Source organism: Pelobates fuscus, chromosome 1 (assembly GCF_036172605.1).
Source record: "Pelobates fuscus isolate aPelFus1 chromosome 1, aPelFus1.pri, whole genome shotgun sequence".
NCBI classification, from domain to species: Eukaryota; Metazoa; Chordata; class Amphibia; order Anura; family Pelobatidae; genus Pelobates; species Pelobates fuscus.
In genome coordinates, this window is record NC_086317.1 from 313,152,943 (window position 1) to 313,176,611 (window position 23,669).

The window sequence follows — 23,669 nt, forward strand, 5'->3', positions numbered from 1 at the left end:
TAGGACCGTGTCCTTGAACTCGTGGTATGTCGTACGAGCATGACAGAAAAAGGAGCCGTAATGTAGGCTAACCATAACAGTAATATACATGTAATATCTGCATTGTAAAATAAAATAACTATTATTATTAAAACCATATATATATATATATAATAAGCAAACTGAAACAAAATAGACAACCTAAGATCGTGTAAAATAAGTATTTGAAAGTTTAACCAATTACTGTGCAGGAAACGTATGATTGGTTGGATCAGTACGTGTGATTCAACCCGAGTATGCATGAAAAGGAATTAAATCCTTGTGTCATGGTTAACAACAAAGAAATGAGGCCTGTAACGTAGGCTGATTTAATTGTAATGAAATGGATAATTATAAAAAAAACTCCAGTAAGCGTGGGAGTCCAATGTCTATACAGAAATGTTAGCTGGTTTCATACCCTTGATGTAATAAGTGATACCTTAAAAATAGCATGAAAATGGTCTGTCTATTTAACCAAGCAACTTTTTAACCAAATGTAAATACATGAAATGATGAAATGTAACTCACGAAAAAGATCTATGTGAATACATAGCAGAATAACCGAATCTTAGTATGAAGGGAAACAGAAGTTAGCATGAATAGCTTAACCGTATGCATTTTAATGCGAACAGCAATCGTGCATAGAATATACTATGAATAAGTGCCGACCAGAAAACACAAACCGAAATGACAATCGTTTAAATGAAGCAAGGTTGGTTTTTACATGAAATGCAATAATGTCTGAGAAGCCTGTAGTACACTGAATGACCTGTAGGGGTCAGTGTGTAGGCGAAAATGCAGTGGTTCGATGGTTTGTACATGAAATGCAATAATGTCTGAGAAGCCTGTAGTACACCGAATGACCGGTAGGGGTCAGTGTGTAGGCGAAAATGCAGTGGTTCGTTGGTTTGTACATGAAATGCGATAATGTCTAAGAAGCCTGTAGTACACCCAAAGACCGGTAGGGGGTTTAAACGAATGATATGCATGAACATGCAATGGTTTTAGAACAGACTTAGACAAAATGCAGCCGTAAAGTGAGGACCTGACCCGTGCATGGTGCCGTGGGACTGATGCCTGGCATAACGGGTAGGTTGACTTACAGTTTGTGAGTCACTTGGACACCATCCACGGCGATGGATTGAAGAAAGAAGGTGGTAGGCCGGAAAAGCCTGTGGCTGGATTCCTGACACAGCTCTGCTTAAAAAACCTCATGGGGTAATCAGGTAAAATGGCGTCTGGATGACCCGGAAGTGGAAATGATGCAGCGCTGACCTCTAACGATATGGAGCCAGGTAAGGGGTGTCCCTTAAGTAGGGAAGAGGTGTGTCATACGCCCCTCCCACAATTACAGGCCAAAAGGCCTTAATACATATATATATATATATATATATATATATTTATTCGTGTTCGGGGAAACATTGATTATGATATGAAGTAAGATTGTTGTTAGCAAACCTGTGATAGGAAAAAGTCAGGTGAGTTGTGCCGAAACAGACGTATGCTGTAGGCCAGTAAATAAAGTGGGCAAAAAGGAATACATATCATGCTCAAAATACATTTATTGAGTAAATAACATAATACAACATAAGTACATTAAGATGACATTTTAACGAATGCCCTTCGTATTTCCTGTACCAGTTGGGGTATGTATATTGTATATGTTGATGACTTCCAGCGACCTAGAGTTTTAATGACATGGACTGGAACGTCCTGTCTCGATGCCGTAGATGCGGCCCCTATCCTAAACGAGTGTCCTGAATAATGGCTAGGGTTCATACCAAGCCTTGTTAGCAATAACCATACATATAACATGCACTTAGAGGTAGTGAGGATAGCCCCGTGAAGTGACAGTAGCGGAAGTGAGGAGGTAGGAATCAAAAACCTTCACCGGGCACTATATATAATTCGTAGGATAGTATGAAATGTAGATGGGATGACCCAGTTGACTCGTTTTGGTCTTGGGTAGAGTCAGTATGTAATGATCTTGATGTTTAATTAGGTAGGAGCTTCGAAGGCAACTTTTTATTACAGTTGTTGCAAATACAGGACCGCCCACAGGGAGGTATAAAACAACCAATCACATCACAGTTACATCCCACATATTCCCTCCCCTTATCCTGAGAGGAAACTCAATTACACATACAGTTAAAACATACTTTCTACCCAACTTTCATAACTCTAAAACCATATATCACATTCACATAAAAATACATATCCACAATCAATCCATTCAGGGGAACAACATATTAAAAAATGGCATGAATCAGACCAGGGGTTCAAAAGTTAGTAAAGTATCTTTTAAAAACCCCTGCCAGCATGGCTTTCCGGCTCAGACCGGTTTTACAGAGCCCTCTCTCCTGGAGACAATGGAGAAGTAATCCAATTACCTCCCAGGACAGAGACAGACTCCATTGAGCACATGGTTGCAAAAAGACATAAAATACAATAAAATACACAAGGTTACATTTACTACATAAAATAAAGACATTCAACATATCCCCAGATAGCGCATATTATTGAATGGCGCTCAGACCACACACATACAGTTCAATTGCCATGGAGCTAAAGTCTTTCCCATAGTCTTTCATTATATGAATGGGCTCCATGGCATAGCTATCTAGGGTATCACCGCTCACACAGGGCAAGTACCGAATGACCCCACTGTATTTAAAGGGCCAGAATGAGTGACATGCACTCTGTTAGGGCCGAATAAGTATTTTAAAGGGCCCAATCTCCCAGGGCCATAGTCCAAAGGCAGCAGGCGGGCAACCAGGCTTCTCCAATGCAATGTGGCGAGATTGCTCTCGTCACATCTCTCCCCTTTTCCAAACAGACTAACAGGGTATCTGACCTCCTGCCGGTCAGTGCCCTTGTTAGTCCAGCAGCCCACCCACAAAACACAAACAGTAATACAGCCCACCCACAATAACTGGTTACTACACCTGAGTAAGGGGAAAACTTGTCCAGGTCCAGGTGCCTCACCACGGCTGTGTGGGGGACTGGTAGGCTGCCTTGGTGGGTTGCTGAAGGGGCAGAGACCAGCGGTACTCTGCCCTGATGCCAGTACTACTGCGGGAGTAGTCTGGTTGAAGCCTGGTTGCTGGAGACTGACTGTCTCCCCTTTAGTTACACCGCTCTGCTGCTGGAAACAGACTGTCTCCCCTTTTGTTGCACAGCTCCACTGCCGGAGGGGGTGACCAACTGTCTCCCCTTTGGATACTCTAAGCTGTTGCTGGGGAGAGGGGGTAACAGGCTCCTCTCCCGATAAAACACTCTGCCGCTGGGGAAAGGAGACTGAGCTCTCTATTCCCTGCACATTACGGATCCGCCGCTGAGGAGAGGTGGTAGCAAGCTCCTCTCCCATACATACTTCCATACTCTGTGGAGGGAGACCGACTCTCTCTGCTCCCAATACAGTGTCCTGCTGCTGGGGAAAGGAGACTGGGCTCTCAATTCTCTGCACATCACTCGGCCGCTGGGGAATTGAGACTAGGCTCCCAATTCTCTGCACATCACTCGGCCGCTGGGGAATGGAGACTGGGCTCCCAATTCCCAAAAAATCATGCTGCTGCTGGGGGGCAGGAACAACTACCTCTGCCCCCTGTAACTCAGCCTGCCGCTGGGGAGGGAGGAGGCTGCTCTCCTCTCCCTGCATTTCACACTGCCTTCCCGGCATATCACTCTGCTGCTGGGGGGCAGGAACAACTAACTCTGCCCCCTGTAACTCAGCCTGCCGCTGGGGAGGGAGGACGCTGCTCTCCTCTCCCTGCACTTCACACTGCCGCTGGGGAATGGAGACTGGGCTCCCAATTCCCTGCAGGACCGGTGGAAAGACTTCGGTCCCATCTCTACCGGCCACCTGGGGTCCTTCCCAGTAACACTCTACAATATCTGCCCAGCTGAATGGGTCTGGGTCTGGGTCTGTCACCTTACTGTCCTGCTGAGCCTTCCCAATGGAGTGGAAGAGATCTCGGTAGTCCTGCTCCAGTTCCCACTCCAGGGTTGCTAGGTGAGCCAGGTCTTGCTCTATCTCATGGGGGTCATCCCACTCATGCCTAGCCTCCCTCTCATAGAAAATGTCCTGAAGTCTGGTTTGCGCAGGGCTCCCAAAGCCAGGCTCTGCAAAGGACTCCCATAACAAGCCAGGACCATCAAACTCCTCTCCCTCTGGCTTGTCATGTTCGGCTGTCCAGGGTATATACTGTGCCATATACCACCAGAGCGCCTGGTAGGCATCCTCCAGCCATAGCTCCTGCCATACCCGGTGCTCTAGTTCCTTCACCCATTCCTCCAGGGGCTGCTCTCCCAGGAAGGGCATCCGCAGGGCCACTTGCTTCTGCAACCGCTGCTCTTCACTGGGGGGACTCTCACCCCGCTGGTATTGTACATTATCCAGGGTTTGGTACCAGATGCCTTTCCTTAATGCATCCCGGCCATCCAGGTCCTCCTCCTCGTATAGCACTGCTGGTTCCATCCTGTTGCTTTTAGGGTCGCTGTACTGGGACATGCGTTGCCCTTAAATTGTAAAATCCACAGAAATGGTGTCTCCTGTAGCTGTCCTTCTGGCTGTAGGAACGATCCTGCCGCTTGCCACCAATTGTAACGGACCGTTTCAGCAGACAAGGGGTTAAAATCCGTTTAGGCGATATGCCCCTTTCTGAGAGACAGGCACAGCTACTGCAGAACACCAAACTTCCGAACTGGATACAAAATAGCACTCCAAACTGGAACCTCACGAATAGCTGCTAGCAGACGAACAGGAAAAGCATACAATCAGCTTACACTCCTGGCAATCAGTCTCTAACAGCATACATTGAATCCCCCCAATAACGAGACAAGGCTCCGTGTTGAGGGTCAAGCAGTGGTCTGAGGTGCTGGCACACCCAGCCTGGTTTTTATTACAGTTGTTGCAAATACAGAACCACCCACAGGGAGGTATAAAACAATCAATCACATCACAGTTACATCCCACATATTCCCTCCCCTTATCCTGAGAGGAAACTCAATTACACATACAGTTAAAACATGCTTTCTACCCAACTTTCATAACTCTAAAACCATATATCACATTCACATAAAAATACATATCCACAATCAATCCATTCAGGGGAACAACATATTAAAACATGGCATCAGACCAGGGGTTCAAAAGTTAGTAAAGTATCTTTTAAAAACCCCTGCCAGCATGGCTTTCCGGCTCAGACCGGTTTTACAGAGCCCTCTCTCCTGGAGACAATGGAGAAGTAATCCAATTACCTCCCAGGACAGAGACAGACTCCATTGAGCACATGGTTGCAAAAAGACATAAAATACACAAGGTTACATTTACTACATAAAATAAAGACATTCAACATATCCCCAGATAGCTTAGGTCTGAGCGCATATTATTGAATGGCGCTCAGACCACACACATACAGTTCAATTGCCATGGAGCTAAAGTCTTTCCCATAGTCTTTCATTATATGAATGGGCTCCATGGCATAGCTATCTGGGGTATCACCGCTCACACAGGGCAAGTACCGAATGACCCCACAGGGCCGAATAAGTATTTTAAAGGGCCCAATCTCCCAGGGCCATAGTCCAAAGGCAGCAGGCGGGCAACCAGGCTTCTCCAATGCAATGTGGCGAGATTGCTCTCGTCACATTTCTCCCCTTTTCCAAACGACTAACAGGGTATCTGACCTCCTGCCGGTCAGTGCCCTTGTTAGTCCAGCAGCCCACCCACAAAACACAAACAGTAATACAGCCCACCCACAATAACTGGTTACTACACCTGAGTAAGGGGAAAACGTGTCCAGGTCCAGGTGCCTCACCACGGCTGTGTGGGGGACTGGTAGGCTGCCTTGATGGGTTGCTGAAGGGGCAGAGACCAGTGGTACTCTGCCCTGATGCCAGTACTACTGCGGGAGTAGTCTGGTTGAAGCCTGGTTGCTGGAGACTGACTGTCTCCCCTTTAGTTACACCGCTCTGCTGCTGGAAACAGACTGTCTCCCCTTTTGTTGCACAGCTCCACTGCCGGAGGGGGAGACCAACTGTCTCCCCTTTGGATACTCTAAGCTGTCGCTGGGGAGAGGGGGTAACAGGCTCCTCTCCCGATAGAACACTCTGCCGCTGGGGAAAGGAGACTGAGCTCTCTATTCCCTGCACATTACGGATCCGCCGCTGAGGAGAGGTGGTAGCAAGCTCCTCTCCCATACATACTTCCATACTCTGTGGAGGGAGACAGACTCTCTCTGCTCCCAATACAGTGTCCTGCTGCTGGGGAAAGGAGACTGGGCTCTCTATTCCTTGCTGGACACTCTGCTGCTGTGGAATGGAGACTAGGCTCCCAATTCTCTGCACATCACTCGGCCGCTGGGGAATGGAGACTGGGCTCCCAATTCCCAAAAAATCATGCTGCTGCTGGGGGGCAGGAACAACTACCTCTGCCCCCTGTAACTCAGCCTGCCGCTGGGGAGGGAGGACGCTGCTCTCCTCTCCCTGCACTTCACACTGCCGCTGGGGAATGGAGACTGGGCTCCCAATTCCCTGCAGGACCGGTGGAGAGACCTCGGTCCCATCTCTACCGGTCACCTGGGGTCCTTCCCAGTAACACTCTACAATATCTGCCCAGCGGTCTGGGTCTGGGTCTGTCACCTTACTGTCCTGCTGAGCCTTCCCAATGGAGTGGAAGAGATCTCGGTAGTCCTGCTCCAGTTCCCACTCCAGGGTTGCTAGGTGAGCCAGGTCTTGCTCTATCTCATGGGGGTCATCCCACTCATGCCTAGCCTCCCTCTCATAGAAAATGTCCTGAAGTCTGGTTTGCGCAGGGCTCCCAAAGCCAAGCTCTGCAAAGGACTCCCATAACAAGCCAGGACCATCAAACTCCTTTCCCTCTGGCTTGTCATGTTCGGCTGTCCAGGGTATATACTGTGCCATATACCACCAGAGCGCCTGGGAGGCATCCTCCAGCCATAGCTCCTGCCATACCCGGTGCTCTAGTTCCTTCACCCATTCCTCCAGGGGCTGCTCTCCCAGGAAGGGAATCCGCAGGGCCACTTGCTTCTGCAACCGCTGCTCTTCACTGGGGGGACTCTCACCCCGCTGGTATTGTACATTATCCAGGGCCTGGTACCAGATGCCTTTCCTTAATGCATCCCGGCCATCCAGGTCCTCCTCCTCGTATAACACTGCTGGTTCCATCAGAATTTTGGCATTTTGGAATTTCGGGACTTCGCACCTCGGGACTTCTCTTGCAGCAGCTTGGTAGATAACTCCCTAATTCCCACGGTATTAGGGAGTTATCTACCAAAAGGCTGAAAGACCTAAATTGGTCTTTCAGCCAAATTTACTAATACTAAGTAAAAATTGACTGCTCACTGTTTTTTTTTTTTAAATAGTACCCCCCCGGCCCCCACCCCTGAGCGGTGGGTGGGGGCCCTAACGTAAAATGATGGGGGGGGACCTATTGTCCTCCCCCCTGGCCCCCACCCCTGAGCGGCGGGTGGGGGCGCTAAATCAGAATAAGGGGGGGACCTAATGTCCTCCCCCCTGGCCCCCACCCCTGAGCGGTGGGTGGGGGCCCTAAATTATAATAAGGGGGGGACCTAATGTCCTCCCCCTGGCCCCCACCCCTCAGCGGTGGGTGGGGGCCCTACAGTAACATAAGGGGGGGGACCTAATGTCCCCCCCTGGCCCCCACCCCTGAGCGGTGGGTGGGGGCCCTACAGTAAAATAAGGGGGGGACCTAAGGTCCTCCCACTTGGCACCCACCCCTGAGCGGCGGGTGGGGGCCCTAAATTGTAATAGGGGGGACCTAATGTCCTTCCCCCCTGGCCCCCACCCCTGAGCGGTGGGTGGGGGCCCTAAATACTAATAAGGGGGGACCTAATGTCCTCCCGCCTGGCCCCCACCCCTGAGCGGTGGGTGGGGGCCCTAAATTGTAATAGGTGGGTGACCAAGTGTCCTCCCCCTGGCCCCCACCCCTCAGCGGCGGATGGGGGCCCTAAATACTAATAAGGGGGGAACCTAATGTCCTCCCCCCTGGCCCCCACCCCTGAGCACAAAAAAATGTCCCCCCCAGGCTGTGTAATTTGACTCAAAACTCTCTAATTGGTTACTTAATCCACCAATCAGAGAGTTATGAGTCAAATTACACAGCGTGGGAAAATTCCAAAGAACTTTCCCACGCTGTGTAAAATGACACAGAGCACTCTGATTGGTGGATTTCAAACCAACCAATCAGAGTGCTGTGACAGGTAAATGTAGAGACTTACCTGTCAGTCTCTTCATTTACCTGTCAGAGCACTCTGATTGGATGGCTTAAACCCACCAATCAGAGTGCTCTGAGCCTAATTGCAGGGCGGGTCAAAGCTTTATAAGCCTTCCCCGTCCTGCAGAGCTCAGTCTGCGAGCAGGGGGGGACCTATTGTCCTCCCCCCGGGCCCCCACCCCTGAGCGGTGGTGGGGGCCCTAAATCAGAATAAGGGAGGGGGACCTTAATGTCCTCCCCCCTGGCCCCCACCCCTGAGCGGTGGGTGGGGGCCCTAAATACTAATAAGGGGGGGGCTAATGTCCTATGAGGTCCCCCCCTATTAGTATTTAGGGCCCCCACCCGCCGCTGAGGGGTGGGGGTCAGGGGGGAGGACACTAGGTCCCCCCCTCTTATTTCAATTTAGGGCCCCCACCCACCGCTCAGGGGTGGGGGCCAGGGGGGAGGACATTAGGTCCCCCCCTTATTAGTATTTAGGGCCCCCACCCGCCGCTCAGGGGTGGGGGACAGGGGGAGGACATAAGGCCCCCCCTTATTAGTATTTAGGGCCCCCACCCGCCGCTCAGGGGTGGGGGCCAGTGGGGAGGACCTTAGGTCCCCCCCTTATTTTACTGTAGGGCCCCCACCCACCGCTCAGGGGTGGGGGCCAGGGGGGAGGACATTAGGTCCCCCCTCCCTTATTCTGATTTAGGGCCCCCACCACCCTTCAGGGGTGGGGGCCCAGGGGGAGGACAATAAGTCCCCCCCATTATTTTACATTAGGGCCCCCACCCACCGCTCAGGGGTGGGGGCCAGGGGCTCGGGAGGGGGGAAACCTTTTTTTTTTTTTTTTTTTTTACAGTGAGCAGCCACAGACCATACCGTGGGAATTAGGGAGTTATCTACTTATTCATTCCGATCATTACATTGACAGGCTAAGTATGAATGTATGTTACTTGATTGTTGTAAGTGTTGCAAATGCTTACAGCTGAATCCTGGCTATGTTTGTATACTTTTTATTTAAAATTATTTACAATGTAACTTCTTTCACTGGGTAAGTATATTAGTACTTAGGCATTACTGTGCTTCGGAACTTCAGCACTTCGGCACTTTGACACTTCAGAACTTCGGCAACTTCGGAACTTCGGCACTTCGACACTTCGGAAATTCGGTAATTTCAGAACGTCGGGACCTCGGCAATTCGGCACTTTGGCAATTCAGACATTCGGAAGTACCTGAATGTCAGAATTGTCCAAAATTCGTCCGAATACATATTCGGACCGAAACAAATTGCACATGTCTAAATACTAATAATGCAGAAACTCTGGAAAGTGAACCTGTCACATGTATAAGACCCTGTTGCCTGAAAATAACGAGATAGCCCGGAGACAGATAAGTGATAAACGTAGATAAGTGATTAATATATCTAGGGCCAAGTTGATAAAACCAACTTATAGAAATAATAGAGTAGAAAAGGTTGAGAACCAGAAAAGTATCAATACTGAAGAAAACAAAAATAGCATAGGTAAATAGTATAAGTATCAACAAGAATATACGATGAAAAGTATACAAGGACCATAACGGTGGACAATTCAAGCTAACAAGTGTATGAGGAGCCAACCAACAACCCCTAATTAGTATAACTAAACCAAAGTAAACCTTTGTTAGCTGGTGAGTTCCATAAGGGTTGTAGTTAATGTAAGTACAGCGAATGTATATACAAGTTAGTTTATATTTGTGAACCATATGTGTAGGCCCAAGTTGGGCTTGACATGATTGATCCAGTCAATAGCGACACTTAGCCATGTAGGGGGCCAAGACATATAATAGAAGTTGATATGTTCTGGTAAGAGGCCTAATACCGGAAGCTGAAGAAGGCATCACTGTGAAGCTACATATTAATGAAATGCTGAATATGATAGTAGTGATATTCACCCCGGAAAGAACAAACATACAGTTAGTAGAATCCGACTGAATCAGTCGCTGCAGGCCCGCCATGGCAACTTCTATGAGTACAAGGTAGGGCCGGCTCAACTTAAAGATGACATGTTTTAGTATAATAATGATGTCGTCACAATATGTCTGATAGGTGTGGCATCGCAACTTATCTTTATCCTAATTCACCTATAAGTGTAAAAACTTTCAGACAGAAAGTTGGATAGCATGACAGAAAGTCAATATCCCATTGGATATCTGAACGTACAGGCGCACGTGCTCAATATTGAATTGTGTAATGATCATATGCGTACGGAGGACCCTGTGAGGGTCAGCTTCCTGTTGACGGCATGGTTCGACAACGCGTTTATAGTCTTTCCAGTCTCTCATTTATTTAACCCTTAGAGGAAACAAGTGCTGAGAACGTTGCATGGAGGTTGGTGTCACTCGAGCAACTTGTGCCTTCTCCAGCATCAGCATTGTCTGTATTGGTACGCATGAGCCTGAACAGGTATGCTTTCCCGGTCGTTGCTGGGAAAGGAACGTTGCGTCTGCGTAGCTCAGCCATAATACGAGGAATGGTCCATCACCTTCTTAAAGGATCTGAGACATACTGCAATATAGTAATAATTAGCTTGGATCAGGATCGTTTTACTGGCTGGCTAGCTAGCAAGTGCCAAGTGGCGAAGCAATTTACTAGGTTGGTGGCAGGTGAGGCCCTGCTAGTTGCCAAGTGGCTTGAAAGGCTCTATCTATGCTTTGGCACGAGGGGATTAATGGCCAACTAAGGTTGTGGTGGGGTGTTGGTCTTTCTGTGACATTTAAATCAAGAGATCGATTGGGTGTGACAAGTAAGGCCCTCTCTATGCCACTGTGTGAGGCTGCTAACTATGTTTTGGCCTGGGGGGGCGTAATACTTCATGCGTGGAGGATGGGTGTTGGCCTCGCGGGACCACTAACTCCAAGGCAGAGTTGCCGGAAAATTAACATCTATTGGTCACCTAGATCCCTATAAGCCAGTAAAACCTACTTATTGAAAAGATCTCTATTGCAGGGGAGCCATTGTGGCTAAAAACATACCTGAATTCGTATAAGAGTTCATGTAGTTATTTATGGTATGGTTGTAACCTGTAACTGAAATCTGCAGTATCCCCTAAAGGAGTCAGAGACGGGAAGGAGAGGTCTATAACCTACGGAAAGAACCATAACTGGCAAATGATGCTCCGAATTGATAACCTGTAAAAGAATATGATTTGATAAGACATAAGGAAATGGATGTTAGCAAGACCTTGTGAGTACCACCTTACCCCCCATGTACAGGCCCCATGGCGTTCCAGAAAGCCACAGGACCAAATATCCGCTGACGTAAACTGTAGTGTTAAACCATGCAATCCTATTTAGGGAAATGTCAAAATATGATTAGACATGACACATAAATATGTTTGTAAGCAAAACCGTAGACTGTGCAGGAATGCATATGTAAATATCGTAACCCATCTAATATGCCACATGGAAGTTAATACCTGGCGTTATGATAATCGAATTGAGGAAATATTACCGCTACATAACTGTAAAATAATGATATCCGTATACTAGGTGCCTATAAATGTACTACCCAGAACCTAAAACAAGACATTATATTCTTAATCCAAAATCTATAAATGTTTCAATGAAATGCCCTAACGAGGTGCCGAATTAGCCTGTGGCAGGTTGCCCATTGCAGGGCATATTAACACGTTGTAAAGGCATAGTGATGATGGGAGTATGAAATATGCGTATCCCGATTTGTATCCCGAGGTTCAGGGTGGCTATGCAGTCTGTGTTGTGATTAATGCGGGTGAATGTAGGATGAGAATCGGAGAATGGTTGTGGAGTTTGTGTATGTAACAAAGACATGTTGGTGATGAGATGGTAGAGAACCCGATAGTTACAAATAATCATCTAGTTTATGAAATGGTGAAAAGAACAGAAACTGTATATAAACACTTGTAAAACATCATACAATACATGCGCACTGAGCCCAATAAATCGGTTGTTGGAAGACAGAATTAAAATGGGAACAGAGGCCTCTAGAATGCCACAGTGGCTGAACAGCCTGGCGGCCGTGATGGCTGTACATAATACATAGGGAAAGACAGGAGATATAAGGCATACATCAAAAAAGACCTACATGCGGAATGCTTAGGAGGATGATACATAGTTATGCATACACTGCTGGCATGGAAGATTGGAGATGAAAGCAACAGGAAATGCTAGACTATCTCAGTAATATTAGCATCAGATATAAAACCTCAGTGCTTAAACTGAACATGACTGAATGATGTTCCTGATGCAGGTAGACCATACAAAGAAAGTCTGGGTGGTGTTAGAAAGTGAGGGAATGCAAAAGCAGCAGACAAAATAATTGCAGGTTTAGCTAGCTGTTTTAGATTATACCCCAATGAAAATTACATAATTAAATGCATGCAAGCTGTCCTTTGGGGCATATCTACTAAACAGTGAATTACCGAACAATGTTGGCCCAATGAGTACCTGAATACCCAGAGGGCAGACAAACATTAAAATGTAGGATCACTTTCTGAAATGCATATGATACCGTTTTATGAATTTGAGGTCATTTAGTAAGAAGATTTAAGACATTTAGAAGATATTCCCCTGTACAGAAAATAAGGAATTTTACATTTATGTGTACAGAGAAAGTTTGGCTAGACATAAATTTAGACAGTAAGTTGCAACACCGAGCCACATAAGTGCATAAATACCCAAGACAGACAAAGAAAACTTTAAGATGTAGAGTGAAACATTAACTTTCAGGGTGACTAACTAAAATACATATGATAAAAGTCGATATGGCCTCGTGTGGGCCAAATACAGTAAGCAGAATGAGGCATCGCTGGCAAATACAGCCAGCAGAATGAGGCATGCTATGTACGATTTGAAATAGGCTGAATTTGCGTTACTAGGAAAATTTGCCATCCGAAAGGTTGAACAAACACACTTATGGTTTTGTTGAAAAAACAACAGTTATAGAAGCCATGGCTGGGCTGGACGCGGCAGTGCCCCATGAGCTGCTAGTGAGGCGGCTATTTACTAGAGTGAGGTAAAACAAATACTTGTATGGGCCGCACTAGACTAAGACCAACTTGCTTGGAGTTTAGGCAGTTTGTGTTGATGACCTTTGAACTGGAAGTAGATGGTTCTGGACTGAATCAGACAATCTCATCAGCCTGCAACATGTCAGAACAATCACGGTAGGGTAGGGAAGGGGGGAGACCCTTTTAAAGGTCCATAAGCCCCTCCCACAGCTTCAGGCCAAGCCTTCCAATATGTATATATATATATATATATATATATATATATATATATATATATATATATACAATAAGCCTATTACTTTGATTATATATATATATGTGTGTGTGTATAATATAATATATTATTTTTAGGCTTATTGATATAGGCTTATTGTTTTTACAAAGTTGACCAGTTACTGGTGATCAATGGGAGAAATAAACATAAAATGAAAGGTATACATCTGCAAATTATGTACAAAATAAATACAAAACCATTATTATGCAGTGTTTGTACCTATCTGGATAAAATACCCTATCTGTCCAAGTGTAAATCACTTTTGTCTAACTGTGTATCAGACATTTTTTACTGCAGAAAGCTGCATCACGTATGACATTGCTAAATAAAAAATCTGGAAATGCTTCCTGCGCAAATAAACAAAAGAATAATCTAACAAACTGTTTTCTCTACTTTATGACATGTGTGGTTTTTTTTCTCCTGGCTTTGGTACCTTTTTTGAAATGATGTGAAAATTTATAGTAAGGACAGTCTATCTGTATTCAGTCTGCCAAGTCTGAATAAATAGGCCTTTGTGCTCGCCTCTTATGTATAGACCATGTTCATCTGTATGGCTCGAGCGTTATGTCCACAGGGATTCATAAACGTCAAAACACTGGTATGTGCTGCTGAGTTCTGCTAAGTCTGGATACATGCATAAATTAGACCTGGAGAGGAAATTGCATAGCAATGTCAGGGAGCGTACACCAACACGAGGCATCGCCCTTGCAAATAAAAAAATAAAAAAACATTAGCAACGAAATATAATTCAAAATAAGTAACTTTTAATAAAGCCCATTTTACTGTTCATACCTTCATGTTCCAGGCACAAAATAATAATAATGCCACACCTGCGTTCTCTTAATAATGTAGAGATCCAGTATTCTGCATGTTCAAAATAAATGTCCAGGCCATTATTTCACTATGTAATAGGGAAATATGAAATATTGTATTATGCACATGGTATATGCATAGGGATCCATAGAATATACTATTGGATAGGTGATTATATGCATAGTTGTATGATAGACATAGTTGTATAATATGTGTTTATATGCCTCGGTTCCAAAGAGGCTCAATTATTTGCATACCTCCCAACCTTTCAGACGGACAAAGAGGGACACTTTAATTTTAGGGGTGTGGGTGTGGCCAGGGGCAATGTTGTTCTGTGAAATGTTAAGTGACTTACTAATAACAATTTATGCAACCAACATGTAATATAGAACAAGAAAAATGCATCTTATGTACACAGACTGATTTCTAAACACATTTATTGTAATTTAAATACACACTACTGTAAGTATTATTGGTATACTATTATACGTAACAGTTATACTCAGTTATACGCTAACAAATGGAGCTTCTAGAAAAGAGGAACATTAAGATTAAATAAAAAGAGGAATAGGGGGATTTGGGCTCAAAATAGGGACAGTCCCTCCTAAATATGGACAATTAAGAGGTATGTGATTGGAGGTGCATCCAGAGGGAGTTATTTACTCTTCAAATACTGTATTGTAAGTTAAAGTGCCCCATCATGATTTGATATCACTTTAACGCTTTTTCTAAGTCTTTTCATACTCCTTTGCTAAGCTGATTTTGCTGCTTCTATTTGAACCATATTATAAGTCATTGTTCGGTTAATAACTTACACGCATTATATATTGGTGTTTTTACAGCAAGTCTAGCTGATTCAAAATATATTATTATTAAATTGTACACTCATGGGAAAAAGACAGTACACCCTCTTTGAATTATATGGTTTTATATATCATGACATAACAATCAGCTGTTTCTTAGCAGATCTTAAAATTAGGTAAATACAACCTCAGATTAACAACAACACTTCTCATTACACTGTCATGGTTTATTAAAAAATAAAACCAAAATGTTGAAGACGTGTGAAAAAATAGGTACAACTTGTGATTCGATAGTTTGTAGAACCAACAAAACTTGGTTCTACAAACTTGAAGTAATCATTTTCTGTATAACTTTATCAGTCTCTCACATCATTTTTATCCCACTCTTCTTTACAACGTTGCTTCGGTTCATTGTGGTTTGCTGGCATTAAGGTCCCACCACAGCATTTCAATCAGGTTGAGATCTGGACTGTGACTGGCCATTGCAACACTGTTGTAGGTTTGCTGGTGTGCTTGGGATCATTGTCCTGTTGCAAGACCCAGTTTCAGCCGAACTTAAGCTCTCGGACAGATGGACTCACATTTGACTCTAGAATACTTTGGTATACAGAGCAGTTCATGGTCAACTCAATGACTGTAAAACAAGCTAAAATCATCACTCCTCCACCACCATGCTTGAAAGTTGGTATGAGGTGTTTGTGCTGATATGCTGCGTTTGGTTCTTGCCAAGCTTGGCGCTGTGCATTATGGCCAAACATCTCCACTTCGGTCTTGTCTGCCCAAAGGACATTGTCCCTGAAGTCTTGTAGTTTGCTCTGATGTAACTTTTTAGAGAGAAGAGGCTTTCTCCTGGCAATCATTCCAAACAAACCATACTTGTTTAGTCTTTTTCTTATTGTACTGTTATGAGTTTTAACATTTAACATGCTAACCGAGGTCTGTAGAGCCTGAGATGTAAGTCTTGTTTTTTATTTTTTTGCACTTTTCCTAAGCATTGCATGGGTCGACCTTGGGATAAATTTGCTGGGATTTCCACTCCTGGGAAGATATCATTGGCAACTGTAATAACCAATTCAATACAAAGATACATGCAGTGGTTTCAGTTAGGATTTTAATGTAATTTTTTGTTCAGAAAGGGGGAAGAGAAGGAGAGACCACTAAGGGACACTGGGTGGGGGGGGGAAGAGACCACTAAGGGTCACTGTGGGTGGTAGGAGAGACCACTAAAGATGGGGGAGGAAAGATGGGGGAGGGGAGGAACTCTATGGGACAGGTGGAACGCACTATGGGAAGGGGGAGGGAGAGCACTATGGGAAGGGGGGACAGGGGAGAGCACTAAGGGACAGAAGTGGAGGGGAAATCATTAAAGGACAGTAGAGAACAGTAGAGAACACTAAGGGACAGGGGAGCAGGGAAGAGCACTAAGGGACAGGTGGGGAGGGGAGATCACTAAGGGATAGGAGAGCACTAAGGGACAGGTGGGGATAGGAGAGTACTAAGGGACAGGAGGGGATGGGAGAGTACTAAGGGACGGGAGGGGATGGAGAGCACTAAGGGAGGGGACAACACTAAAGGAAAGGAGGGGAGGGGTCAACACTACGGGACAGGATGGGAGACCTCTAAGGTACAGGGGGAGAAGTGGAGTTGAGACCACTAAGGGACGGGAGAAGTGGAAGCGACCACTAAGGGACGGGGGAAGTGGAAGAGACCATTAAGGGTCGGGGGAAGTGTAAGACACACAGAGAAGCTGAGGAAGGGGTGAAAGAGAAGCACAGAAGGGCTGGTAGGGGAGACAGAGACACACAGAGGGGCTCAGGAGAGAGACACACAGAGGGGTCTGGGGGGAAAAGAGACACACCAAAGTGCTGGGAAGAGTAAGCACAAAGGGGCTTGGGGAAGTAAGACACACAAAAGGGTTGGGAGGATGTAGGAGACATACAAAGAAGGGGGGTAAGAGACACACAAGGGGTTTGTAAGAGATACACTAAAGAGGAGTGTAAGACACAAAACTTAACCCCTTAAGGACCAAACTTCTGGAATAAAATGGAATCATGACATGCCACACATGTCATGTGTCCTTAAGGGGTTAAAGAAAAAATATACAAAAAAAATATTTTAACAAAATAAATATGATAAAAATAAAGAGCTGCTCCCCTCTCAGCCCCTATCTTACCCCACAAACCCTCTCTTTCACACTACACACATACACAATGCATCCTTAAACATACACAGAAACACACAGGCACAGAATGCATCCCTACTCACACACACACACACACACACACACTGAAATATACAATGCATCCTACACTCACACAGAAACACACAATGCATCCATTACACAAACAATGCATACCTCATAAACACACACACAATGCAGTCCTGGCACACATACAGACAAGCACACAATACATCCCTTACACACACACAGACTGCTTCTCTTAATGCGTCTCTTACACACACTCAATGCAACCCTTACAGGCACACACACTGCATTACATTACATTACATGCACAGAAACACAACTATGGCGGCAAAAATCCTTGCACCGGCCCTGTATGCTTTCAGAAAACGAGAATTACAGAAGTTTGTTATATACAAATTTTCTTTCAGTGCAATTCCCATCACCCTCAGTTTGGTGTGAATGACTGAGGCTGGTGAGAGTTGCATCCCTAATTCAGCAGGCGAGGATAATATCCTCCTGACTACTACTGCCATGAATTTATGTAAATGAAAGGGGTTCATGTACTGGACATCTAGCTTTGAGATGTGTAACTACTTTTCTCACACCCCACAACACAGCCCTTATCCCAACACACACACAATCACCTACAACAGTTGGAAGTGCCAAACCATCTCTTACCTGCTGCTGCCAGGTTATTGCCAACCTATGCCTCTTCATCTCTTATACGCAACAAAGGCCTATGGGGAGCCCCATCAGTAGAATCTTGCCCAGGGCCAAAGAGATAAAGAGGCACACATAGGGACTGGGGGAATACAAAGAGAGACACAGTGGGGCTGGGGTTGAACAAAGGCACACACAGTGGGGCTGGGGTTGAAAAAAGGCACACACAGTGGGGCCGGGGGGACAAAGACACGCAGAGGGACTGGGGACAACGACAAGACACAGAAGTTGCTGGGGGGACAAAGACACAGAGGGCCTGGGGGGACACAGACAGGGTCTGGGGGAGGGACAAAGACCTTGGAGTTGGGGGGAAAAAGAGACACACAGAGGGTCTGTGGGTGGGGGACGGCAAAGAGACCCACAGAGGGTCTGGGGGGGGCAATAAGACCCTCAGAGGGGCTATGGAGGAGAAAGACGCACAGAACGGAGTTGGGAGAGAAAGTAACACACAAAGGGGCTGGGGGAAGAAAGAGACACACAAAGTCGACAATATTTATTTTGGGGAGGGCTGCAAGAAGCTGGTCTTGCCTAGGGCGCAATATAGTCTTGCACCGACCCTGGATGTAAAAAAGTGGATGATAGACATAATAATACGATGATGTAACATGCTTTTGAGAAGGCGGTAGATGTATACATTAGAGATAAACATTGTATTGTAATAAGATAACATGAAAATGTGTATTATTTCTTCAACCATTTCACTGCTGTTGCAAAGATTATTGAGCGTAGCTGCATAACAAAAGTAAATGTCCCACTGGACTTTGGTGGTGGTGGGTAGACACGACTTAATGGACCTGTGTTGATGATAAGTGGTTGTATTTGTTATGTGTGTATGTTTGTATCTGTATTTAGGAATGTGTTGGTGTGTAGTAATTGCACCTGTGACTGTGTTTCCGCCCCTCGTTTAAATGTAACTGACTCTGTATGTGCTTTTAGAGATTCAAATAATTTAAGTGAAGACTGGGAGAGATTAGAGTAAGTCTAGGTAATTGTTATAGTTTGTGTAGTTTGAAGAGTCAGGAGACATTCTGTTTGAGGGACTAAGGGCAGTCATGGGTCCAAACCCTGGAAACATTTGTAAATGAGCAAAGCCCCTGTGATTGGTATATACTCTGGTATATACCCGTGATATAAATGAGTTGAGTATGTTTTGCAATTTTGGCTTTGTAGTTTATCAGTAACTGAAAACCCAGAGGGTGTCTGTTCTTTCCTTGAACACATTTACTTTGTAAGAATAGAGAAACCATTGGTAAGCAAGGAAACAGTTTTAGTTTGAGTGCCTCATCTATTTTAAGAAATTTCAACATTATCATTATCCTCATGCAAGAGTTGCATTCATAAAGACCGGACATGTGCCACAAGGTTGATTTAATTGTTATTATATGTATTAATTTGTTTTCTAACACTAATAAAACATGAGTACAATGTTAATGTTCAAAACAGCATAATGTGTGGCTCATAGTAAGCATTGACTGCAAAAAATATATTAAAAGGCAAATATGTGTTATTGGATAAAATGGTTGTAAATGTTGGCTATTGATTATGCAGCATTAGAATCAGGATGCCAGGCACTTTCCGAGGGAAATGTTCTACAAGTTTAATGCTACCCAACAAGATTCTCCAGCACAAAAATAAGTACTATTTCCCTCATACAAGGGTCCCTGTAGCAAGGGTGTTATTCAAAGGCATTCAGTTCAGATGATTTGCTAAAAATAAAATCTCTACCACAGCATGAACTTTCAATACGTTCTATTGGCAATGTATTGTCTAGGGTTACTTAGCACATGCATAATTTACTTGCATATACTGATCAAGGAGTCAGAAATGTTTCTATTTAGAATCTGTTCAAGAGTACAGTTGAGAAGGTAAATTAATCTCGTGGCTTCCTTGTGGAATATAAAATAAACACATCTGATCTTTTTTTTTTTTCTCAGCAAGCAGCCCAGGGACCAGCCGTCAGAATCCAAAGCGACAGGTACCTTTGTTATTCTTATTAACTATAAATTACTTTATAAAACAGCATGCATTATTTACAGTGGCAGATTGTGCTGTTGAAATTTTTTTTTTATTATTGACTAATCACTGTTGGTGGGACATCTTCCAGAAGGAATATTCCAGGCAGGTTGTTTAAGAAATGTATTTACTAATAGAAAAAAAGAAGAGTGAAAAATCCTGATATATGCATGGTGTCCATTCCTCAAATGATGCGTGAATAAATTGGAGATTCCAAACTCTTTTTTATCTTTTAGTTAGTCTACCTGTGCATCTCCTCCTCTCACGGAAAGCTCATACTGAAACCGAATACTGGTTAACACGACAGTAGTTTGTGGGCACTAGACCAGTGGTGCTTAAGGTTTTTTTTGTTCAACTTTTGTACAAGACGTTAGCTTAGGAAATCATTCTTCAATTGAAAAACTGACTCTGAGAGCCATTCTTCATGTGCAATATAATTAAACGTAAGATATATTTTGCATAACTTCTTAATGAACATTGTTAAGTTGTTAGCGGATCGCCATTGAAAAGGCAGTAGTTCCCTGGGGCCTGATTAATATGACGATCCTGTTCCAAACATAAAGGACTTACTAAAATTACTTGGGGACCCGTTTATGCTCAATAGTAACCAAGTACCTGTAAATGTGTCTGGCTTCTTCTGTATTGCAGAAGAAGCTCATTTTGTCAGAATTGATTAGTATAGATCCTTTGCCCTCCACCACACAATCAATGAAATTAATGTAAGATGTGCGGATTCAAGCCAATCCACTCACTAGGAATTGCAAACAAAAAGGTAAAATCTATATAGACATAGAATCCGCCCTTAAAGGTTCTTTTTCCTATGAGTTTTATTGTATATAGGACTCTTCAGTAAAATGTTTATTTTTTTTTTAATGATTTGCAAAATGTTAGCACTGTAGGAAACAAATTACCAATGCAAGATAGTGTTACATACAATGGAAAGATTATCAAAGTTAATCTATGTAATTAAATGTGCTGAGATAACACACAGTTCAAAATTTAGTTATATTCTGACAAGGTAGCCAGAATCTGATTAATGCTAAACCCTAGTTTGTACAAAATGTAGATGCTCATCACAAACTTAATTAGATCTAAACAGGAAAATGCAGCTATAAAAAGATTCATAATAGTCCATCTACAAAGCTAATTCCATAATTTTCCACTGCCAGAAAAAAAAATGTAAAAAACTACGTAGAAATGTGCACAAAAATGGAAAAAGAATTGAATTTAAAAAAAGAAAGTCCTATTGTTCCACAACAATCATAAGATATAATAGCTGACAAGAAGCAAAAACAATTGATATCTCACCTGATTCTTTTGTATGTACATGTTTTGGTGGGTTGTCTTAATACTCTAGTGTACAGCAAGAGTCCATGTTGCTCTTGATATTTGAACTCCAACAGGTGATACCATGAGATGAAGATGGAGTTGGAACGCTGCAAATATAGCAGCCTGGACGTTGTGGGAGTTAAGTGAGGATGGTGCTCCATGATAGTTAGGTTTCTTTTAGCAGTGACAGAAAGGAGTGTGTTTGGACCATAAAGGTCCTTCAAAGGCCATCTTCACCATGGTCATAGGCCATACACATGCCTATGAGAAATATAATCAGTGAGTCCTTGATACAGTTGTTGAAACATTTTCTGCATATCACTAAAATTTGAGCTGTATATTAGCTCAGTGCATTTAATTATATACCGTAGGTTACTTTTGATAATATTTCCAGTGTGTGTATCACTCAGTGTTATTGGTATGCTTTGTTTCTTATTATGCTAAAAAAATTCAATTCATTATAAAAAAAGATTTTAAGATAATCACAGAAGAGTTCCTTTTACATCAAACTCATAAAAAAAAGACCCGTTGAGTACAGATTCTATGTGTTTATTTAGAACATATTGATCAAAACAGCCATCAAACACTCATCAAAATTGGAACTTGCCATCAGTCATTCTTGAAGTCTGGTCTGCTCATCATATTTGAGAATGTTTGTCACAACCCTTTATCTACATCTAGGCAATCTGAATGTACCCCATTATCCCCTCTCTTTGATATAACATGTAAAGGGAACTTGTAGCAGGCTGGAAATCATGACACAATTTCATAAAACAAAACAATATCTGCTCTACCTCATTCTTTTCAAACAGCTAAATGACTTCTTTGATTCAGATTATTAATAATGTCACATTAAAAAAACGGTATTACCAAGATTTTTACACAGCCAATTATTTTGTGCAATTCATGCATAGCAAATCTATTGACATACTGAGCAATTTTCAAGACAGTTATGGCTGATGCATTTGTCAGCAGAACACCGGAATTAAACCAGTTTTTTTTTTTACTCTTTTCTTTTCAATAAATCGTGCATGATAATTATCCAAACCTTAGAGTAAAAAGAACATCTGCAAAAGAGTATAAATGTGCCATAAGCACTGTCAGAATCATCATATTTACAAATAAATGACTAGTTCTAGAATGTTAAATTTCCTTTCTCCGAAAATGTGTTTAATTCAATAACAGTCACAGAATGGAAATGAATTGCACATTTACACTAGGGTTGGAAGGATAACAAAACTTAGCATATTCTCAATTATGAGTTTAATTGGGTTTTACAAAATTAAAATGTCTATTTTGGCGAGGGTTTCTTATATTTCAAGAGAGTGAACTAATGATAGTAAAATGTAATTTCTTGTCAATAGAAAATAGAAAAAAAAACATAATTAGAGAATTAGTCAGACAGATATTCAGAAAATCTAATTATTCATTCAGGATTCTGTTTATGTTCACGTCCTTTGACAGTCTCTGGTCAAACAGAGCACCATGTGATGTATTGGAGAGTTTAAATGCAAGAGCTAAAAATAGTGCAGTAAGCTAAAATACAAAAATACATTTTGCCAGAGCAGTGCATAGTACATTTCAGACTCTGTGCGTGCTTAACTGATGAGAGAATATTTTATTTTATCATGTTAGAAATTATTTTTTGTGGTGGTGTTCTTGACCACCTGATGGACTATATCTGTCACCCACAGATCGTCACGTTCTCTTTATTAGAAAATTTCAATTATTTAAAGGTTATTTTAGCAGTAAAGTGAGAAAAATGTGTTAAGTAACATTGCAAAACCCAGAGTAGAAACACCCAGCAGTGCCATATCGTTGAAACTGTCATCACCTACTATAATTTAAAAGGCAAAGCGTGAGAAAGAGATTCATTCTTTGCTGGTTGTCAGTGCCCTATCCTACCCAGTAAGTGAAGAACATTTAATGAATGTTTTATGTTCATGAACCTTGCAGAGTGCATCCCAGGGAGCTCTCGGAAAAATTTCCATTGTTCTATCCAGAGTGCAACCAGCAAGGAATGACAATGAAAATAACCTTTAGGTTGATGCAGACTAACAAGTGGCCCAAATTCAGTTGTCATTCTCTAATGAGAAGTATATGAAGACACTATGTCATTTAAAAAAAATAAGCCACGGGTGTCTTGTTTAACCCAAGGGTTATAATTCTGCCAGTATTTTAGAATAATCCAAATGATGTATAAATCCTTACTTTGTTTTCTTTTTAAATATATATTTAAGGCATAACGGAC

General features: G+C 43.3%; 1 protein-coding gene across 2 annotated transcripts in view; it reads left to right on the forward strand.

Moving 5' to 3' along the window:
* Window positions 1-23,669, forward strand: part of AFF3 (ALF transcription elongation factor 3) — a 487,926-nt gene that overhangs the window by 367,191 nt on the left and 97,066 nt on the right. For both annotated transcript variants that reach the window (XM_063458843.1, XM_063458853.1), the window contains exon 7: window positions 20,011-20,051. In XM_063458843.1, the coding sequence (XP_063314913.1) occupies window positions 20,011-20,051 (41 nt within the window). The remainder of the gene's footprint in view (window positions 1-20,010; window positions 20,052-23,669) is intronic.